The 19,237-nt window shown below is 40.0% G+C and overlaps 1 protein-coding gene across 2 annotated transcripts; it reads left to right on the top strand.

Moving 5' to 3' along the window:
• Positions 1–563: 563 nt before the first annotated feature.
• Positions 564–18,042, top strand: LOC143282897 (AFG1-like ATPase). 2 transcript variants are annotated; one of them, XM_076588777.1, is made up of 13 exons: positions 564–696; positions 1,765–1,934; positions 2,557–2,617; positions 3,292–3,393; positions 4,272–4,402; positions 4,987–5,086; positions 5,983–6,041; positions 6,325–6,407; positions 6,753–6,823; positions 9,660–9,760; positions 11,677–11,817; positions 13,092–13,214; positions 14,316–18,042. In XM_076588777.1, the coding sequence occupies exons 1-13, from the start codon at positions 603–605 to the stop codon at positions 14,448–14,450; spliced, it is 1,371 nt and encodes a 456-aa protein (XP_076444892.1). In that variant the 5' UTR covers positions 564–602; the 3' UTR covers positions 14,451–18,042. The 2 variants fall into 2 exon arrangements, with proteins under 2 accessions (XP_076444892.1, XP_076444893.1); XM_076588778.1 differs by having other exon boundaries at positions 580–696; positions 1,809–1,934.
• Positions 18,043–19,237: the final 1,195 nt, after the last annotated feature.

Raw genomic sequence — 19,237 nt, forward strand, 5'->3', positions numbered from 1 at the left:
ATCGAATCACCGCCCCATCCACTCGGCCATCGCACCTGTCATTATGACCTGGGATCTGGGAAAACATTTCACCGGCTTTACCATATTCAATAAGGTTGTTTCTATATTAAAGTTTGGCTTCGGTGGAATGTACGAAGAATAACTTTATTTGCTGCTAAGTTAGCCGAAGGCATGTCAACATGATAATGACAACGTGTTATTCCCGTGAACACTTTTGGGTCTCAGAGAAGCAACGCAACATGACAACTTGATTAAAAAAAGAAAAAAAAATCTATAAAAATGACAATAGGTTACAGAGGAAGAGCAAAATTATTAATATTTTCAACAACAACAACAAAACCAACAACCTAAAACATAAACAAAACAAAAATAGCGATAACAACAAAAATCCACACACACACACACACACACACACACAACAAAAACAAACAAAAATACAACAACAATCCTTCCCTGGTGTGGTACCACGGACATAAAATAATTTACGTGTGTGGTACAAGGGAGTTCATTCTGGAAGATACTTCCCAGTTGACTGTCCTGAAAAAATCAAGGGGAGTAACTGCAATGTAGTTGACCTGAGTGACCATGAAGGCGGCGGAACGATGATAAAGTCTATCAAAAAATTTTGTTCCTGGGAATCTAATATCAGATTCTTCAAGGCTGCTGCTCGATTTTGCTCAGTAACTGATGCAGCAAGTGAGTTTTATTGTCCAAGATGCCATGGGTGCACACGCTAGCCTCAGTCAGTGGGCTGCAGCGTGCCGATACTTTTCACTCCATTTCCAGTTTTGATCAGCTGTTATGTTTGGGCTGTCCTTATCAAGCTGCCGATTACATCAGAGTGACCTTGTGTTTTGTTAAATGTCTTTATAGATTACACATTAAGGCCATCAGGTACTGTCAGATTTTTCACATGGAAAATATGTCAATGAAAAATCCCCAGTTTAAAAAACTAAATGTGTGTGTGTGTGTGTGTGTGTGTGTGTGTGTGTGTGTGTGTGATGGACATTATGGCAATACCAGGTATTTTCCATGAGCTTGATTTTTATTCAGTATTATTTTCCCACCATGGGTTTTTCTGTGGTCTTCTGCTGTCACATTCTTGCATCTCATACAAGCATAAGGTTTTTATAGAATGATCATATGGCAATGAATAATAATATCCACAATTTTCCCCCTCAAGACGGAATGAGTAGCGTTCACAACAAGGTGTGGACATTCACTCCACCAGTCACTTAGATGAGTGGTGGGGAAGAAATGTGGATATAGCCGATCATGTGATGCTCTTCTCTGTTCCTTTTTTTGGTGTTAGTGAACCCATTAGAGAGAGAGAATATTGATGATAACACTAATGGCATAATGCATTGCCATTGTTTTGTTCTCTTATGCAGATACTTTTGTTTGTGAAATTTTTGTACATGTTATAATGAGAACATGCTGGAATATAACATTTATCATTGTTTCTTTTTGTCAAGAGATTTCAGTGGCATTAATTATGGGGCTTATAATCTGTTTACCACTCCTTGTATTCAACATATTGTTTGTAATTTCTTCAATATGAACATGAAAAAGAGTAAATTTGATTATTTATATACTTCACTTGTTTGAAACTGAAAGCATTGAAACTCATGTTGTGTGAACAGATAATTTGGTGTGTGGTGGTTAATCATAATGATTTATGATTATGTTTTATATTGTTAAGGGGCAGTCGATAGTCTAATATGTCTTGATGTTTATTGTCATGATGCAGTGGCACTGTTTCAGCCAAACCAAACGATGATGGACCTCTGGGTGCGTACCTGTTCAAGGTGGAGATTGGGGAACTCCAGAGAGACAGTCATCAGCATATGGTCATAAGGAGGTTGCAGAGGTTGCATGAAGATCTCCTCACCTACAACCCTGACCAGCATACAGAAGGCTCATGGCTTTCCAAGGTAAATTTTGTTCAGATCTCAATTACACCAGAAGCATTCAATAGCAGGTAAAGTTCGTTGTATCTGCCCACCCTCTTTTTGCAGCAAATTGCTCTCAAAGCTGGTGGTGGGTGTTGATTGGGTATGTTACCCTATACAGGGTTTTGCACCAATATGATGGAGTGGGGTGGTAATGGGGGGAGAGAAGGGGCGTTTACCAGAACAGACACAAGCCAAAATTAAGTTATAATCACTGTCCCTGAAGAGGAACCCATGGTTTGAAACATTGACACTTCTTATCAAAGTGAGTCTTATTTCACAGCACATAGTTTATTTGTTGTTTTTTTTTGTTGTTGTTTTTTTTTTTTTGTTTTTCTAAAAGATTTTTCTCCATTTCTAGGCTTGATCTTGAAGTTTGCTGCTGGAATTTCAGTGACTAGTTATTCAAATGGGCAGATAGCTGCTACAATATATGGGGAGGTACAGAGAGACTTGGCATTCCCAACGCATATCTTCACTGTACAGGACAATGTATTACATATGTTCTGTTCACTTTAGTGTCGATGCTGAAAATGTGATGGTGTTTTTTCTCTTATTTTCTTATAATTCTGAAGAAACAAAACAAGTGGTGTTCTTTTTGCAGGCTATACATGGTTCCAAGAAATTGACAGTGCCCAAGGGCTTGTATCTCTATGGTGGTGTGGGTAAGCGTTGAACATCAGTGAAGTGTGCATTAATGAGAGATGGGAAGTGTATTTTGTAAATAATGATTTTATTTGAGATTATTCACATAAAGGCAACATAAAAGGTTAAAAACAAGGCAGACATGACACTGTAACAGTATTTTCTCGAGTTCGTATCTATATATCATTGTCAGACTTGTGCAGAACAATACTCATTGATATTGCTGTAACCTGGATTTTTACAGTTGAAGAAATCCTGTGTACAAACTATGCAATAAATCTTTTCACTTAGAAAGAGAGAGAGAGAATGAACGAACAGTTTATTCAATATAAATCCATCGCCCCATTTGAAGTGCTTAAACAAAAGTAAACAATATTTTATACTTTAAATAGTGTTATGAATATTGTTAACATACAAACAACATATGAATACAAAAGTATTGCATACACAAATTAATATGGAAACTGTGACATCAAAGAGAGAGAGAGAGAAAGAGTGAACGGTTATCTGGTCGAATTTCTGTGGATAATGAATTGATGTTGATAAATTTTAGTTAACTAATTGACTTATTAATTTTGTTTCTTTAGATTATGAACTCATGTTAAGTGGTCTGTTGTTAACTTTTTGTGTGATATTGTTGCTGGTGGTGATTAACTGATGTTAATTGTTAGCCATAAAATCACTGTTGTTTCAGGTTGTGGGAAAACCATGCTGATGGATTTGTTTTATAACTCATCACAAAGACATCGCAAGAAAAGAGTTCATTTCCACAAATTCATGCTGGATGTCCACCGAAGTAAGTGAGCTGAGTGAAACAGATCGGATTGCTTTGGTTGGAGGAAGCCATAAATGAATTCATGATGATTGCTTGAGATGGGAGCACTTGTTTTTTTGTTGTTGTTTTTATATATTTTTTTTTTAGGTACCAGTCAGAATTTCTGATTGTTTGTGTTTTGGTTTTCATGGCATGCTGGGTTTCTACTCTTTTATTTATTTCAGATAGAAATGACAAAGATGTCTTCAAGATATCATTGAGTATTGAATGCTGATGGGTCTTCTTGGAATTTCTGTCTGAATTAGGATCATGTTGTTTGATTCGTCATTTAGACTGGTTAACCTTAGGGTAGTATTTAGACTCATAAGTGAAAAGCTGGAACCTCTTCTGTACCAACTACAACAGACTGCTGTGCCAGATTTGTCTTCGCAGCCAAGATGCTTGATCTGGATATAAATGTGAAATAAAAAGAGAACAGTTACCCAGCAAAATATTGTTAATTATTGGCAGATCTAGTATTTCACCAGTCTATTCCTGCAAGTCCATTGCATTGTGCCTATTGAAAATATCTAAAGTAAGTTTCATTGCTGGAACACACAGTCCAGATTGGTACATTATTATTCCACAACTTGATGAAAAGAAAACCCAAACAGATTTGTAGTATGTGGTGAATACCTTTTCAGACTAAACAGATCCTTGCTAGTATATTTTTCAAGTTTTGGGCCTGTTTGTTTCTCTGGCATTTTTTCACTGGATCTCTAGCTTTTGATGAAATAAGCAATAGCCAAGAAGTTTCAGAGAGTATTTCCAAAAATGTGAGTGTATTAAAAAGCCAGTACAAAGCTTGTTTTCTGTAGTTTATTTATTAACGGCACATATCATTGTGCGTTCCCAACCAGGAATTCATCAGCTGAAGAAGACACAGCCCAAACGCACAAGCACACGAGAATCTGCTGGCTTTGATCCCATCCGCCCTGTGGCAGAGTCAATCAGAGAAGAAACATGGCTGCTCTGTTTCGATGAATTTCAGGTACTGTGAAAGATTTCATGTAATATTTACATGATTACATAAACTTTTTTTTTTCTTCTCTAATGATATTTAATATGTTCTTTTTTATTAGTCCATTAGGAGCACACTTGCAGTTTGTGTTCAAGACAGGTTGGTGAAATATGTTCAAGGACATATTTGAGTGCATGCATATGTGTGCGTGTGTGTGCGTGTGTGCGCATGCACACAAACACATGCTATCACGTTAGAAAGAAGGGGAAAATATATATATTAGGTAATTGTATAAAGGATCTGCCTTTTTTTTTATTTTTATAGAAATCGGGTTCCATGTTAATAGTACATTGATCACAATAGATTTTTTTTTTTTTTTTTATCTCTCTCTCTTTCTGTGTGTCCCACTATTCACTCTGTTACTGGCACTACTCAGACACAACAAACACAGCCACCCACCCCACATACCTACCTTTCTCTGTCAGTCCTTTTTTTTTTTTTTTTTTTAATGATTTATTTATTTTCACACCTTGTTCCAACACACACTCTTTCTCTCTCTGTGACCCAGTTTTCTTTTTCTTATTTCCCTGTGTTCTGCTTGTTGTCATGTCCAGGTCACAGACATTGCTGATGCCGTGATTCTGAAGCAGCTGTTCACTGCTCTTTTCGAGACTGGGGTGGTTGTGGTTGCTACCTCCAACAGGGCACCGGATGGTATGTAAAGAAAAGTTGTTTGATTTTTTCCCTTTCTTTTACTCTTTTATTTCAACCTAATGTTGTTTTTTTTTTTCTTTCCTGTCTTTTTTGTCCATTTTGTTAAAGGCATAATATTTCTATTCAGTTGTCAGAAGACTTTCATCAAGAAAATCTAGACCTAGGAAGACACATGAAGGCCAAAGTGTGTAATTTGATCTGTTTTCATGTGTGTTTTTTTGTTGTGTCTTGATTTCATCAAGAATTGTTTTATTATAAACAGCTTTCTACCATCTGTACTAGTAGGTATGTGAAATGTGCTCTGAAGTGATGATTTCTGTAGTTATGTTTTCAATAATATTCGGCAGACATAACACATCATGTGTACGTTTGTCTTTCTTTTTATCCCTCTCTCATTAGTTTGTGCAGGGGGCACCTTCTTTCAATTGTTTCAGAGTCAAAAGAAATAAGAATGAAAATGGAAACAGTTTAACAACAGGGAAATTCCGTGGGGGAAGTCTGTGTGGTGTGTGTGGCTTGAGCTGACAGAGCGACATGTTTAGATGTCGACCCTTTCAGTCTGACTGCCTTTTATCTTTGTCTTTCCCTCCTCTCTCATGGTGCACACACAGACACACACACTAACACACTCACACACACACAGACACTCACACTCATAAATTCTCTCTCTCTCTCTCTCTCTCTCTCTCTCTCTCTATCTCTCTCTCTCTCTCACACACACTCTCTCTCACAGTCTCAATTACTGACTCACTTTCTCTCTTTCTTTGATAGTTTGCACAGAACCCCCCCCCCCCCCCCCATCCCTCCCCAGCCCGCCCGTCCCACCCACACTTCCCCCCCAATTATCTGAATCCATAACCTCATATTTGAAGATTCTTTGAATGAATTGGTTTCAGATCTGTACAAAAATGGTCTGCAGCGAGGAAATTTCGTACCCTTTATTGGGATTCTGAAGGTCTGTTTATTTAAAACTATCTTTTTCTTGTATCATTCCTGTTGATGTCTTTTTTCCTCCTTTCTTTCTTTCTTTTGTTTCTGTCTATAATTGTTTGTATTTGTTCAACATTATCATTTTGATTTCCTTTTTGCCTGTCACTTTTTGATTAACCATCAGTTGACACTTTTGATTGCCCCTCCCCTCCCTCTTTCTCTCTCTCTTTCATTTGTCTGTTATAGTGTTTGTATATTTTTTAAGAACATGCAGTTGAATTGAAAGTTTATTCATACATTGTTTTCAGTCATACTGTGATGTGCTGCATTTGGATTCCGGGCTGGACTACAGAATGCGCTCTCTCCCAGCTCGAGGGAAGGTCTATTTTGAGTGAGTCTGAATTTGATTCATTCAGTTGATTTCCGTTATGAACATTCTGTTATGTCTGAAGAAAAAATGAGCAGAGGACCGAAGGAAGAAAAGCAGTTCTGAGATATTGTAAAAGTAGTGTGAAGTTTCGTTATTATTTATATGTGTTTATTTACGGTTTGATGGCATCTGTTGTATTATTTAAGAATTCATGTCTTGCAAAGTGGTGAGTTGCACAGCTGTTCATCATGCCCATTTTCATGATGGTCATCCTCACCATCATCATCGATAATATCAAAGTCATCATTGTTGTTGTTATCATTATTGAGGTGTGTAATAGATGCAGTGAACTGCTATTTTTTGCAGGCTGTCCAAGTGTGATGCAAATGCAGAAATGGATCAGATTTTGCAAGAGTACAGTAAACAGCATGAACTGGGTAAGACAGTCATTATTGTATTTTTGTATTTCTCTCTCGGTTTAAAAAAAGAGATTATTTGTTCGTTTGTTTGTTGCTGTTGTCAGTTTCTTTTCATGCGGAAGTGGAAGTCCAGAAATGTAAACTGAGAAGTGTAAAAGGAAGATTTGATACTCTTGAGATTTTTTCCCCCGAAGAAAGTCTTTGATTTTCACTGTTTTTAGTGAAATGGAGGGGAGCAGGGAGATAAAAAATGCATCTCAATTTACCAGATCTACTGAAAGGATAAAACTATTTACTGAAAGGAAAAAGAAACATCCTGTAAATCTTGTTGGTGTACTATAATGCACTTGGAATCCTGACCCATACTGTACAGTACAGGCCCTTACACTGGCTAGATAGGTAAGTATGTGTTTTTCAACGTTATTTCCAAAAAAAAGAAAATCCTTTTATGCATAAAATAAGAAGGCAAGTACATTAAAGACACCGAAGAAAAAAAGAGAGAATAGGATGACACAGTGATTAGTGGAACAGACTGATGATGAAGGTTGTGGATTTGGAATTCATCAGTTGGCTACATATCATTTTAGGATTTTTCAGCAGCATCCAGCTTTTACCCAGAAATGAGTGTGCAGTTGCTTTACTTTGTTAGACTTGGCTTATAGATGGTTAAGTATCATTCACCTGAGAGACATGTTTTTTGATTGAGAGCGTCACTCAGATTTGTGTTTTTTTTTAGTGATGGGTGCATAGATATGTTTGTACGTTTCTAGTTCAGAGACTGCGAGGATATTAAATAATGAAATGAAGCACAGACATTAACTTCTGTATTATCAACGGAGATCAGATGTCCATGATATCATGTCTTTTTTTTTTTTTTAAGTCTGTTCACTCAGTTTGGTGACGCTAGACTTTAAATAAATCAAATGCTATAATTTTCATTTGTGTATACAATCACAGGAAATTTTTTTATAAGGAAGAGAGAGAGAGATGGGGAGAGGAGAAGTAAAGAGAAGTGAGAGGGAGAGAAAGGCAGAGAGATAGACAAGGGGAGGAGAGGGAGAAGAGAGTAGACAAGAGGAGGAGGTATATGAGAGGGGAGAGGGTGGGAGAGGAGAAGAGAGAGGGAGAGAAAGAGAGAGGAAAAGAAAGGGAGAGGAGAGTGATAAGAGAGGAGGGAAAGGAGAGGAGAGAGGGAGGGAGAGGAGACAAAACAGAGAGGGAGGAGAGAAGAGAAGAGAGAGTGATGGAGATGAGAGAAGAGAGGGAGAAGAGAGGATGATGGAGAAGAGAGAGAGGGTGATGTGAGATGAGAGAAGAGAGAGAGGGAGAGAAGACAAAAGTAAAAACAGGGAGGGAGGAGAGGAGAGAAGATAGGGAGAGAAGAGAGGGAGGGAGAGGAGACCAAACAGGGAGGGAGGAGAGGAGAGAAGATAGGGAGGGAGTGAGAGGAGACAAAACAGAGAGGGAGGGGAGAGGAGAGAAGACAGGGAGGGAGAGGAGACAAAACAGGGAGGGAGGAGAGGAGAGAAGACAGGGAGGGAGAGGAGGCAAAACAGGGAGGGAGGAGAGGAGAGAAGATAGGGAGGGAGGGAGAGGAGACAAAACAGAGAGGGAGGGGAGAGGAGAGAAGACAGGGAGGGAGTGGAGACAAAACAGGGAGGGAGGAGAGGAGAGAAGATAGGGAGTGAGATAAGAGATGGAGGGAAGAGAGAAGACAGGGAGGGAGGAGAGGAGAGAGGGAGGGAGGGAGAGGAAACAAAACAGAGAGGGAGAGAAGAGAGGAGAGGAGACAAAACAGAGAGGGAAGGAGGAGAGGAGAGAAGAGATGGAGGGAAGAGAGAAGACAGGGAGGGAGGAGAGGAGAGAGGGAGGGAGGGAGAGGAAACAAAACAGAGAGGGAGAGAAGAGAGGGATGGAGGAGAGGAGGCAAAACAGAGAGGGAGGGAGGAGAGGAGAGAAGAGATGGAGGGAGAGAAGACAGGGAGGGAGGAGAGGAGGCAAAACAGAGGGAGGGAGAGAAGAGAGGGAGGGAGAGGAGAGAAGACAGGGAGGGAGGAGAGAAGAGAGGGTGATGGAGAGAGAAGAGAAGGGGGGAGAGGAGACAAAACAGAGGGAGGGAGAGAAGAGAGGGAGGGAGAGAAGAGAGGCAGGGAGAGGAGACAAAACAGAGGGAGGGAGAGAAGAGAGGGAGGGAGAGGAGACAAAACAGAGGGAGGGAGGGAAGAGAGGGAGGGAGAGAAGAGAGGGAGGGAGGAGAGGAGAGGAGAGATGGAGGGAGAGAAGACAGGGAGGAGAGGAGATAAAACAGAGGGAGGGAGAGAAGACAAAACAGAGAGGGAGGGAGAGGAGACAAAACAGAGAGGGAGGAGAGGAGAGAGGGAGGGAGAGGAGACAAAACAGAGAGAGAGGAGAGGAGAGAGGGAGGGAGAGGAGACAAAACAGAGAGAGGAGAGAAGAGAGGGTGATGGAGAGAGAAGAGAGGGAGGGAGAGGAGACAAAACAGAGAGGGAGGAGAGGAGAGAGGGAGGGAGAGGAGACAAAACAGAGAGAGAGGAGAGAAGAGAGGGTGATGGAGAGAGAAGAGAGGGAGTGAGAGGAGAGAGGGAGGGAGAGGAGACAAAACAGAGGGAGGAGAGGAGAGAAAGGGAGGGAGGGAGAGGAGACAGAGAGGAGAGGAGAGTGATAAGAGAGGAGGGAGAAGAGAGGGAAAGGAGACATGGAGGAGAGGAGATAAGAAATGGAGGGAGAACGAAATTGTCATACATTTAGATTGCAGATATGCACAAATGAAAGCCAAAAAAAAAAAAAAAAAAGTAAACATTTTTAATATTTGTACTGTATGTTTGTGGGACAGAGGTTGAAGCGAGGACGCTGACGATACTCGGGCGCAAGGTGGTACTGCCTGTGACCTGTGGCAGGGTTCTGGACACCACGTTCAGTGCCATGTGTGAGAAGGTGAGTGGTTACCCGCTGCCATGATGATGAAGCAGTGGTTGGCATTAAAAAAAAAAAAAAAAAAAGCAAGAAGAAAAGGTGGTTTTGAGTGTGGTGACATGCTGTCCCTGAGGAGAACAGCCCAAATTTAATACAGAAAAAGTCCCCCCGAAAACAGAGTATGGATGCCTACATGATGTGAGAAAAAACGGTTAAACACGTGAAAGCCCACCCGTGTTCATACGAGTGAACATGGGAGTTGCAGCCCACAACCAAAGAAGAAGAAGAAGAATACAGAAATATCTGTTCTCACTAAAAGTGATAAATACAACACAACACAACACAATTGTAGATTCACTGCAGAGAGCTTTATTCAATGAAGAGAGTGGAGTGATGGCCTGGAGGTAATGCGTCCACCTAGGAAGCAAGAGAATCTGAGTGCGCTGGTTCGAATCACAGCTCAGCCGCCGATATTTTCTCCCACTCCACTAGACCTTGCGTGGTGGTCTGGACGCTAGTCATTCGGATAAGACGATAAACTGAGATCCTGTGTGCAGCATGCACTTAGTGCACGTTAAAGAACCCACAGTAACAAAAAAAGTTGTTTCTGACAAAATTCTGTAGAAAAATCCACTTCGATAGCAAAAATAAATAAAACTGCATGCAGGAAAAAAAAAGAAAAAAAAAAAAGGGTGGCGCTGTAGTATAGCGACGCGCTCTCTCTGGGGAGAGCAGCCCAAATTTCACACAAAGAAATCTGTTGTGATAAAAAGAAATACAAAATACAAATACAAACAAAAAATGTGCAATGGGCTCATATTGCTAAACTAAGGTCACTGAATGAAGTGTCATTCTCTTCATGGATGTATTTTTGAAAAAAGAAAAAAAGAGAATCCAAATGTCTGACTGACAATGTATGTGGCGCATGCATTTTTTTTACCTGCACATATACAAAGCAGCATACAGCTCAAACCAGAACAGAGCCTTCTTATCAGTGTTACCAGTCACTAGGGAACAATTTCAGATGCTCCTGATTCACATTCATGTGGTCTGTGACAAGTTACCCAGGGGACGCTGTGGTGAGCATTCTTGATCAGTCCATCTGGCAGTGGAGCAATTACTGTATGTTGTTTCTTGGGGCAGACTCTTCCTTCTGTCCAGGTGTCAACTTTACTCCATTTATTGTTTTGATTATCAATATTAATGGTTGAAGAGAGGTGTCCCAGATTCTATTGCTCATTCTGAGAAGGTATGCAGAAAAGATGGAAAAACAAGAGAAAGGGGTAAATGTGTTCCCCATGCTTTCTCCTTCTGTTTACTTCACTCACCCATTTTCTTTTCTCCCTCTCTGTTAGTCAGACGACTGACTGACTGCCCGATGGTCGACTGATTGACTGCTATGCATAAAGACTGGCTGATCATCTGAATAATTGTAATGACTTAAAGGAGGTTCCGTGGCAAAATTGGTCAGGTCTTGATCCATTGTACACCAGTACTGGATAAAGGTTTTGAGGCCCTATTTTGGCAGGGTGTTGTGTTCTTGAGAAAGACGCTTTACTGTGATCTTCCTCTCTCTTCCCATGTGTGAACAGGTACCAGACTATGGTGGGGGCAGGTTGAAACAGCAGAATGGATTGGTTTGGCCCTGCTGTCCTGTGCCTTGCCCTAAACACAGTGGATATGAATTCACTGCTGTGATGGTCTAAAAAGGCCATGGGACCTTTAATCCAAAACGTTTTTAGTAATTACAAAGATCAGAAAACAAAATCATTCATGTGCATTGGGGATCTGTCCCAGTTCCAAACCTGATATCAAAAAAGAAGCAGCAAAAAAAAAAAAAAAAAAAAAAAAAGAAGAAAAGAAAAAGAAAAAAAAAGGACAATTGTGAAAGTGTATTATTGTGCTGTGTCAAGAGGGAATGCTGTGTCTTGCTACAGGCCTTGGGAGCTGTGGATTATCTGGAGATCAGCCGAGAGTTTGACGTCGTTCTCCTCCGCAACATCAAGGCCATGGACCTGACCATGCGAACTGAGGCCCGCCGCTTCATCACCCTTGTTGACACGCTGTATGATGCAAAGGTTCGAGTCCTTGGGAAGATTTGTGGGATGGCATAAAAATAGATTTAGGAATTGATGTTCTCACACCATTTGTCTGTGTGTGCATGTGTGTGTATGTGTGTGTGTTGGGGGATATTTTTCTTTTATTTCTTAATGATTTGGTTGATTTTATATCAAGAGATTGTGTGTATGTATGTATGTGTGTGTTTACATTTTAGAAAAACTAATTTCTTGTGTTGGTTTTTTTGTGGTGCATCGTTCTCCTTTGGATAAACCTGTTTGAAACAGAAACGTGTTGGGTTTGACAGAAGGTTCTCTTTAAATATATCATATTATTGATAATTATCATAAAGTTCAGTTATTAATGTAACTGGTTAGCATAGTATAAAACAAGAGTAAGAAATCAGCTGTTCAGTCAGTGAAGACTTGAGCAAGTTTCAAGGAAAAAAAGAAAGAAAATAAAACCAACCCGCTTTTACACCTAGAAGGCAGAAAGCAACACAGAAAAGATATAGACCTGACATGTTAATGGATATTCCACTTGGAACTTAAGGGTACATTAAATTTCCTTTGGCTCTGAATGCTCATTTTCACATCATTTCCATGAGGCCTCCCCAAAAAGTCCCACCCTGAGGAAAACCACACACACACACACACACACACACACACACACACACACACACACACAGAGATGAGAAAGAACCCACAGAAATTACACACACACACACACACACACACACACACACACACACACAGACACACACCACACACACACACACACACACACACAATACAGATGAAACCCCAACACAGATTAAACCAAAAAATCATTTTTTTACATGATTTTCCATGTTGTCTTTGAACTCATCTCTGATGTATCCTTGAAACCATCTGTAATACAGACTTTTTTCATACTTGTTGATAAAAAAAAAACAACAACCCCAAAACATCAGCAAATATACAGGAGTTTTACTGCCCAGCCATTTTGATTGGGGTCAATTCATGATGATGTTAGATGAAACATTCCTTGGATACTGCATACCTGCCCACCTGTGCCACACATTGACTGTCATTCATGCAGATACACAAATGTGTGGTTTTTGAATTACTGTAAGGTGTGTTTTTGTGATGCGGGCATGTTGTGTGTGTGTGTGTGTGTCTGTGTGTGCGTGTGTATGCCTTTTGTGTGTATGCCTCTCTCTTTGTGTATATTAGTGTGTGTTTGTGTGTGTGTGTGTGTGTGTGTGTGTGTGTGTGTGTGTGTGTTGACCTGTCTTCCCTGTGGTGGGTTTCAGGTGAAGTTGATATGTTCAGCGGAAGCCGCCCCCAAACACCTGTTCAAGGTCAACACCGCCTCTGTGGATGTGTTTGACTTGGATGCCAACAGAGCTCTGATGGATGACCTGGGCATTCATGCAGTGAGTACTGCAACATGAGACTCGCATGCACCCACCAGATTTGTGACATTATTCTGGCTTCCATCCTGTGGCCTTTGGTCATCTCACGGTTACCTTTCTTTCAGATATTTTTGACAAATCTCTCTGTTAATCAGCCCCTGTCTCCTTCTTACGTGCCACCATTGGCTGCTGTTGATCGTTGAAATTTGCCAGACAGCCCAACACAAACTGGCTACCATAAGTACTGATGTTTGCCAAATAGCCTAACACAAAATTGGGTACTGTAAGGGCTGATATTTGCCAGATAGCCTAACACAAAATTGGCTACTGTAAGTGCTGATATTTGCCAGATAGCCTAACAAAATTGGCTACTTTAAGTGCTGTTTGCCAGACAACCCCCACAAAATTGGCTACTGTAAGTGCTGATATTTGCCAGACAGACCAACACAGAAATGATTACAGTAAGTGCTGGTACTTGCTAGATAAAATAACACAAAACTGACTACCGTTAGTGCTAATATTTGCCAGAGAGCTTAACATAAACTGGCTTCCTTAATGTGCTGAAATATTTGCCAGATAGCCCAACACGAAATTGGATACAGTAAGATCTGATATGTGTGTTTGTGTATATGCATACAGGGATCTGCATGTTAAATTGAAGTGTATGTGGCGAGAATTTGGTTGTTGTTTATGCGCCTACAAGTTCACTCTACAAACGTACGATATCCAAAACAGGAACTTACAGGCCTATTCGCATGTACTGTTTCTATAATAAGAACATGTCAGCCTGTACATAGAAACAATTTCCCTAATCATCCCTAATCAGAAGTTATAAATGAGACATAGAGTGAAGCACTCGTCCACCTTGAGCATTGTGCATACAGAGGAGCTTTATGATGCTACCAACAGAAAAGATGACTGCTCTGTCTGTAATAAATAATGAAGGTTTGTAACTAAAAGCAACATAGATTTATGAAATAAAACATGACTGCTGAGTCTATAGAAATTACAAATGAAAAAAAACAAAAACAAAAAAAACAACAACAAAAAACAAAAAACAGCGACAAAAAAATGACAGTAGGTTGTAAAACAGGGAACATACTTTTGGTTTCCATTTCACAGGCTTCGCAGAACCAGCACGCGAGCATCTTCACGGGAGAGGAGGAATTGTTTGCCTTTGACAGAACCATCTCTCGCCTGACAGAGATGCAAACGCAGGAGTACTGGGACACCGACAGAGAGGAGGAACAGTCTTGATGACAGTCCCTGGATAGGGTCCATCAGCTGTTTCAGTATAGCTAGGGTTTTACCTCTCTTCTTTGTATTTTTGGGAATTTTGTTTTTCTTGGTGATAAACTGTCAAGATTTTTGTAGTCAGGTGGAGTTAAGGTTGTTAGTGAGCCGTTGTTGGATCCTGCACAAATAATTTTGTTAACTGCGATCTAATTTTACTGCCTATATTTTTGTAGTCAGGTGGAGTTAAAAGTTGTTTGTGAGCCGTTGTTAGATCCTGCACAAATACTTAACTGCTATCTAATTTGTTGTTTCATGTGAATTCTGTTAGTTAAAAGTTGCTTGTCTGAAGGCCTGACTAAGCGCGTTGGGTTACGCTGCTGGTCAGGCATCTGCTTGGCAGATGTGGTGTAGCGTATATGGTTTGTCCGAGCGCAGTGACGCCTCCTTGAGCAACTGAAACTGAAACTGAAACTGCTTGTCTGGTCTTTGAAACCTGAAGGTGATTTTCTTTTTTAGGTCTTTGTTCAGAATTATAAGGAAGTGGGTTGGGGTTGTAGGACTGTGTGTGTGTGTGTGTGTTTGTGTGTGTGTGTGTGTGTGTGTGCGTGTGCGTGTGTGTGTTTTGTGTGTGTGTGTGTTGAATTTAGAAATTAGAAAACTTTTCAGATGAATCATGTGTGTGTGATATTTGTCTTAACAGTGTTATATGAATGGATGTTACACAGAAAAGCCCCAGATATTTTGCGAATTCTGTCGTGCAGGTCAGAATTGTACAAACAGGCAATTTATGCACAGAAATGCCCCCAACTGAATATTTTGTGTATTTTATCATGCAAATCAGAATTACACGCACCTGCAAAGCTACCATCATGTCATTTTCATAAAAGCAGTTATTGACCTCAGCAGACACGCTGAAAGGTTTTTATGGTTACTGATAAATTGTTTGCACAGCATCAGTTTCAAAAGACTCTCCCATCAGTATACCCAAGATATGTAATACCACAGAGAATATAATACACCTGTACAACTATCGAGGAAAATGTTCCAACTGGTGCCACTGCAAAGGAATGACTTCAAACAGGTACCTCTGGAAACTTATGGGATCTGATTGGCACCAGCACGAAGGTATGAAGTCAGACTGGTACTTCGGCAACAGTATAAATACAGACTGGTACCATTGTGATGGAATGAGTTCTCATGGGTGTCGCATCATGTTGAGTTCTAACTGGCATCAGTATATTGAATTCCAGCAGGTACCCACTACATATTGAGGAGTTTAATCTGGTGCTGCATCCTGTGTTTTGATGTGTTGTAACTTCATAGGGGTAACACAGTGGAAGAATGAGTACAGATTGGTACTCGTGCTAAAGAATTGAGTTCCAGTCTGATATCGCTGCCAGTTCATGAGTTTGAATGTTGTCTTTGTGAATCAAGTTCTTACTGGAATCACTGCAAATGTATTCTGATGAATATTATTGTATATTTTGAATATTTTGTGAATATGAGTTAATTAGTTAATTATAAATCATTCATTTCTACTTGGTTCCATTGCAAAGGAATGAGTTCTGACTGGTACATTGCATACAAATCAGTTTTCAGCAAAGGAATGACTTTACTGTGGCACCTCTGCACAGAACAGACCTGTGCTTTACACTACTGTCACAACAAACATGGATGAAAAAAAAAATACTGACAGTGATAAGGGATTAGCTCCTGTGAGGCCCTGCTGATTTTGTAAGAAACATTGTTCATGATCTTTTCCTGATGATACCCTTCTTTTTTATTCAAGTGACTTACGAGCATTGTTTTTCCACAACTGTCATTGATGATACAATGATGAATTTGTTTTTGAAAAGATATAGGATTGCATTGATTTTTTATTGACAAAAAAGGAGTGTGTGTGTGTGTATGTGTGTGTATATGTGTGTTCTGTGTGTGTGTGTGTGTATGAAATTTGAACTTGAGAAAACGTTTTGATAATCATCACCTTGTGGAAGTGTTAACAGTTTGACCAAGAATAGAATAATTTGAACCAGTACTTCCATACAGCTTGTGATACGATCTTGGAGAGGCCAGAATGTTGAATGTTCACCTGTTTTGTTTTTATGTAGTCTTGGTTCTGAAAACTGGACATTTAATTGTTTAAGGAAGAAGTATACATGTTGATACTACTTATTCATTTCTGTTATTTGTCTGGTAATCAAGATGCCAGTGGATATGTTGCATGCCATGCCTCAGGATTAGTCAACAAAGTGCATGACTTTATCAGTTTGCTTGATGTTTGTGCAATGGTGTGAAACCAGGGGCAACACAGTTTTCTTCAAAGTGCTTACTCTCTAATGTTCAGCATATAACATGACTACAGCAGTGGGGCTGTTTGATTTGATATTTAAATTTTTTTGTTTGTTTGTTTTGTAACAGTTCATGTATTATTGATACTTACATACCACCTATCTTTTGTCAAAGACCGAACTCTCAGCTCTCTTTAAATGCAGTCACTCACACAATAGGCTGCCTACCTGGGTAGAGCTGACTGACAGCTGCCTTAGCGCTCATTCATTTCCCGTGTCATTCAGTTAGGTTCAATCACGGGTGCACATACAGAAGTATGATAGTGAAACTTTTTTTCTTTTTCTTTTTTTTTTTTTGATGACTACTTAACATTATAATGATGTATAGAAAACTGCAAAAGCGAAGAAAGACTGGAGAGAGAATGTACAAGGTGAAGAGGGCAACACACAATCCTCTTTGATTCATGGCATCATGTGACATCTGTTCTGACTTCCCCGGGGGAAAAAATAAACTGCCAGACAATTATAAGACCAGAGGGATAGTTCTGAGTACAAGATATGACGGTATTCAAGGTGTTTGTGTGATTCTCAGCGATTTGTAAGATCAACTGCTAAGGTCATATGCCATTCTGTGGTGGATAGCTTGTTGTAATGTTGTTGGTTTTTTTTACTGGTATTATGACTGGTGACCCTCCAGCCAGTGCCCAACTACTCCCACTAATAGCTGGGTTATTTGTGTGATAACAGCCCCCCTCACTCCCTCATCCCCTCATCTAATCCTTCACCATTCTCCACATCCATTGCATGAGTATGTATGTGTGTGCGTGCGCTGAAATGAATGAATGGGTACATGTCTATATCACCTTGGAGTAAATGGACCACTGAGAAAGAAGAAGAAGGTAAATTGCTATCTGCAGAGGGTGAAAGGAGGGAAGTATGGAGAGTCATGAATTAGCTCTGTGTTGTTCCTTTGTGATATCTTAGTTGAGTTTAGGGAACCAATATTTCTTAATGAAAGAAGATAAAATCGATTTTAAAAAATGCGTGTATGTGCATGACATCAATAAATATCTTTGTACATGGATTGTTGACTTTTATTGAGTGGTTGAAACTTTTTAAAGAAAGAAAAAAAAAAGCAAAAAAAAAGCAAAAACCATTGTTTTGACCTACAGCTCATAAAAATCATTGGTATATGTAGTTCATATATTCTCTGAAACTAGTGAGAGTATTGGTTTTTTGTTTGAATTGTCTTTTGTTGTGGCCAGTTTCAAATTTTGGTTGACGACCTCTCCTATTTTTACAGCATTAATCTTCGCAAAAAGCTTGCCTGAATGAAAAAATAAATCATAGAGTTTACATGTCTGTGCTTAGTTATTCTTACTGAAAAAAGATGTGGGGGTCGGGGGGAGGGGGGGGGGGGCATGCAAATCAGTTGAGCAGTTGATTACTGTGCCAGGGAAAGTCTTGCTTTCTGGCTCATCCAGGTAGCTACCACGTGGCTTGCATGAGATGGGTGGAGGTGATACAGAATGGGCAAGATGGATAGATGAAAGAAACAATCCTAAATGTTAATCATCCCCAAAATTTTACACTGACAAACAAAAACCAACCAAACACCCGAAAATAGCACAGAGAAAAACACATACAATTATGTTAATTTATGTGAATTTTAAGGTTAGGAACACATTTGCAGATATTTTCACAATTCAAAACAGTCTGGAATGCTCCAGAATTAAGTGGTAGGAATTATTCTAAAATTGCTGGTTAAAGAACATGAGGTATCCATACACACCTGTTAAATACTGCATTCACCTCACTCAAGAAGTCTCAGAATGCTATTCATTTGGCCCAAGGTTTCAGTTTGATGCCAATACCCCCTGTCTTCAACATTCCCACACATATTTCACTTTCAAATCCTTGACCAGGAAGAAAAGTGATTGGTTCTGCTTGTCTATACATCAGTGTACCGGCCTGCATTCAGTGCATAATACTGGCGTACTCATCAATACAAAATGCGAGTTTGTGTATTTTGTATTTCTTTTTATCACAACAGATTTCTCTGTGTGAAATTCGGGCTGCTCTCCTCAGGGAGAGCGTGTCGCTATACTACAGCGCCACCCTTTTTTTTTTTGTATTTTTCCTGCATGCAGTTTTATTTGTTTTTTCCTGTTGACGTGGATTTTTCTACAGAATTTTGCCAGAAACAACCCTTTTGTTGCCGTGGGTTCTTTTACGTGCGCTAAGTGCGTGCTGCACACGGGACCTCGGTTTATCGTCTCATCCGAATGACTAGCGTCCAGACCACCACTCAAGGTCTAGTGGAGGGGGAGAAAATATCGGCGGCTGAGCCGTGATTCGAACCAGCGCGCTCAGATTCTCTCGCTTCCTAGGCGGACGCGTTACCTCTAGGCCATCACTCCACCAGTTGATCTGATGAGTCATTTTGTACGGTGACTGATTGTCGTGAAAATTTTGAGGCATGTGTTGTTTGCACAAAAAAGGTTTTGGAAGTAGTGA

Source organism: Babylonia areolata, chromosome 6 (genome assembly GCF_041734735.1).
Source record: "Babylonia areolata isolate BAREFJ2019XMU chromosome 6, ASM4173473v1, whole genome shotgun sequence".
Taxonomy (NCBI): domain Eukaryota; kingdom Metazoa; phylum Mollusca; class Gastropoda; order Neogastropoda; family Buccinidae; genus Babylonia; species Babylonia areolata.